The sequence below is a fragment of the Sphaeroforma arctica genome (assembly GCF_001186125.1).
Source record: "Sphaeroforma arctica JP610 unplaced genomic scaffold supercont1.3416, whole genome shotgun sequence".
NCBI classification, from domain to species: domain Eukaryota; class Ichthyosporea; order Ichthyophonida; genus Sphaeroforma; species Sphaeroforma arctica.
This window is the reverse complement of record NW_014037142.1, coordinates 1-3,267: the sequence shown is the minus strand read 5'-3', so window position 1 is coordinate 3,267 and position 3,267 is coordinate 1. Positions and strand designations below refer to the sequence as shown.

Sequence of the window (3,267 nt, the reverse complement as noted above, 5' to 3'; positions counted from 1 at the left end):
GCTGCTATACAGCTGACCGTTTGGTGTGTGCGTATGTAGATAGTAGGAGCACTCCGAGGAGCTTCGTACTCTTGCTGCATCGAGCAGTAGGCATCTATGTACCCAGAGGAAACCCAGTACCTAGTCAAGGGATCCTCCTTTATATCACACGCTGATCTCATCCTAATTGGGTTATAAGGAAACCCAGTACCTAGTCAAGGGATCCTCCTTTATATCACACGCTGATCCCATCCTAATTGGGTTATAGTGTACATAGAGTGCACACTATTAAGTCGATCGAGATTTGAGGCTGAAGGATTTCTGTAGTTGACGGATTTGTTGCATCAGTGCCACTGCGATGACATGCTCAATCTAAAATCACACACTCGCACGCATTCTGATTCCCGTTCCACTAACTATCCCAGGACGACCAATACCGAGCGGAACAGAAAATAGAAGAACAGAAAGTGCATCACACCCGCACTCATTCCCATTCCCATTCCACTTACTGTATCCCAGGTGGACGAATACCGAGCGGAACAGAAAATAGAAGAACAGAAAGAGCATCAAACGGGCACCTTCTCCTCTACGCTGTCACGTGAGGTGCGTTTGCTACAGAGCCTGGAACACCCCAACATCATCCGACTGTATCAGGTGGTTGAGACTGAGTATGAGTACTACATCATCACCGAGTTTGCGCCGGGGGGCGAAATCATCGACTACATCGCCAAGAAGGAGCATTTGACCGAGAAGGAGGCCCGACGGTGAGTGTGCGCGTATCTGTATAGTATCTGTATAAGTCACACTCACACGCACACTCACACTCACACCCACACTCACACCCACACTCATAGTTACAGTCACACTCACACTCACAGTCACGGTCACGGTCACCGTTGGGTTCACGCACCTCACATGCACGCATGAACTTTGGCCGTACCGTTTCTGCCTAGCCGTTTGAGGGTTTTACGTTTTATTTCTCCCAAGCCATTCGCAACACTCTGTGTTGGGGAGTTTTACGGTTTATTTCTCCCAAGCCATTCGCAATACTCTGTGTTTGGGAGTTTTAGGGTTTATTTCTCCCAAGCCATTCGCAATACTCTGTGTTTGAGAGTTTTAGGGTGTATTTCTCCCGAGCCATTGGTTCTTTTTAGGAGGCTATGATATCAGAACATTCGCAATACTCTGTGTTTGGGAGTTTTAGGGTTTATTTCTCCCAAGCAATTTGGAATACTCTGTGTGTCGCGACTCGTGTACTTTTGCCCAGGTCATCTATCCACATGTCACGGTGACCGTGGAGGGTTGTCACCTATCACGTCATCCTATGTGCGTACCAAATCAGCGCTTATCGGCATCAAACGTTTTGCATGTATACTGTAACTCTGGCCGTACGAGCCATTCAGAGTGATGTATGGGTAACCACTAGACTGTTATGTGCTCATGTATCAACTAGACCGTTTGTGCTCAAATGCACCTGTTTGTATTTTTTGGGGCCGTGCAGGTTCTTCCGAGAACTGGTGTCGGCCATAGACCATTGCCACCTGTCCGGGGTTCTACATAGGGATTTGAAGGTACACATCGTTTGTGGAATGCGCAGGTTTGTGCGCGCAAGTCCGCTATGGGTTGGATGGTGAAATTGCAGTAACCTGACGTACATATATAGAGTATATGTATATAGTACAAATATAGTATCTCTATATAATACATATAGTATCTATATAATACATATATAGTATCTGTATATAGTACATATATAGTATCTATTATATAGTATCTGTATATAGTACATATATAGTATCGCTATATAATACATATATAGTATCTCTATATAGTACATATATAGTATCTCTATATAATACATATATAGTATCTGTATATTATCAAACCTGTATACATGCTTCCGTGTGGCTCCTGGCATCCGAGTATTTGACTGATACATACGGTAGCCTGTCTGTCTGTGTTTGTGAAAGAGATTGGTTCTATATGCATGTCCTTGAATTTGTTGTGACATACATCGTATTATATATATATGCAGGCATCAAATTGTATGCAGATTTGTGTGTGCCTTGTGAAATTGCCGTCCTCCCGCGATCCATGATTACTCCACATCTCTCCCTCTCTTGTTATTTCAATTGGAAAACACCCCTGTGTATTCCCCCCCCCCTCCCCCCCACCCACACACACACCCTCCGGACCTTTTTATATTATATTTGTGCTCCCTATATCTTATGCGATGTTTAAATAACATTGCTACTGTCCCCATACAACCCCTTTAGTTGGAGAACATTCTCTTATCGGCCGAGAAGCACGTGCTGGTCACGGATTTCGGACTAGGGCGTTCGTACCAAGCCGAAAATCTCTGTGGTACATTCTGCGGCACCCCCTTATATGCTGCACCTGAATTGGTATCTGGGACCAAATATTTTGGACCGCCTGCGGATATATGGGCCATGGGAGTGGTGCTATACGCCATGGTGGTGGGCAAACCCCCTTTCCAGGCGGATAATATGTCTGAGCTATATCGAAGGATAAAGGTGTGTTTGTGTGTTTGTGTATATGTGTGTTCTGTGTGCTTGTACATGCACTCGCTTGTATGGGTGCTCTGTTCACAAGGCCAATGGTAGTGAGTGGTGGTTGGCACCCCCTTTTTCCCGAACATTATTAGGTTGAGTTGTACCTGTACCGCAGGACGCAAATGAACTCTAACTAATCCCAATCACGATCACAATCCTAGTTCTAATCCTAATCCTAATTCTAATTCTAATCCTAATCATAATCATAATCCTAATCCCAACCCCAACCCCAACCCCAACCCCCTCCGCACTGCCAACCAGAATGTGGAGTTCAAATTCCCGGAGTGGTGCTCGCCAGAGTTCCGCGATGTGATTGGTCGGATCTTCACCAAGGACACGAACGAGCGTATCACCATGGATGAGCTACGCACACACACGTGGGTGGTGGGCGAATACGGCAACCCACCCCTGCGCCTACAGCCGGAGAAGGCCATAGTAGAGCTCAATTCCCGCGACGCCAAGGCATGTTATATGTAACTGTGTGTGTGTGTGTGTGTGTAGAGGTGTGTTCGTGTGTAGTGGTATGTGTGTGTAGAGGTATGTTTAAAGTGGTGTGTCCTAGTTCATGTACATATCAAATATGAGCACATGTCGCTATGATAGATGAGATACGATTGATGTATGTATGTATATATATATATATATATATATATATATATATATATATATATATATATATATATATATAGTAGAGTAGTAGTGTGTGTGTGTGTGT

General features: G+C 44.7%; 1 protein-coding gene across 1 annotated transcript; it reads left to right on the top strand.

The window, feature by feature from the left end:
* Positions 1 to 498: 498 nt before the first annotated feature.
* SARC_13547 (CAMK/CAMKL protein kinase) lies at positions 499 to 3,029 on the top strand (the record flags this gene model as incomplete). The annotated part of the gene is made up of 4 exons (XM_014292321.1): positions 499 to 743; positions 1,481 to 1,550; positions 2,256 to 2,513; positions 2,814 to 3,029. Coding segments are annotated over 4 exons (789 nt in total), but the record flags the coding sequence as incomplete, so codon positions are not given.
* Between the last annotated feature and the right edge of the window lie 238 nt (positions 3,030 to 3,267).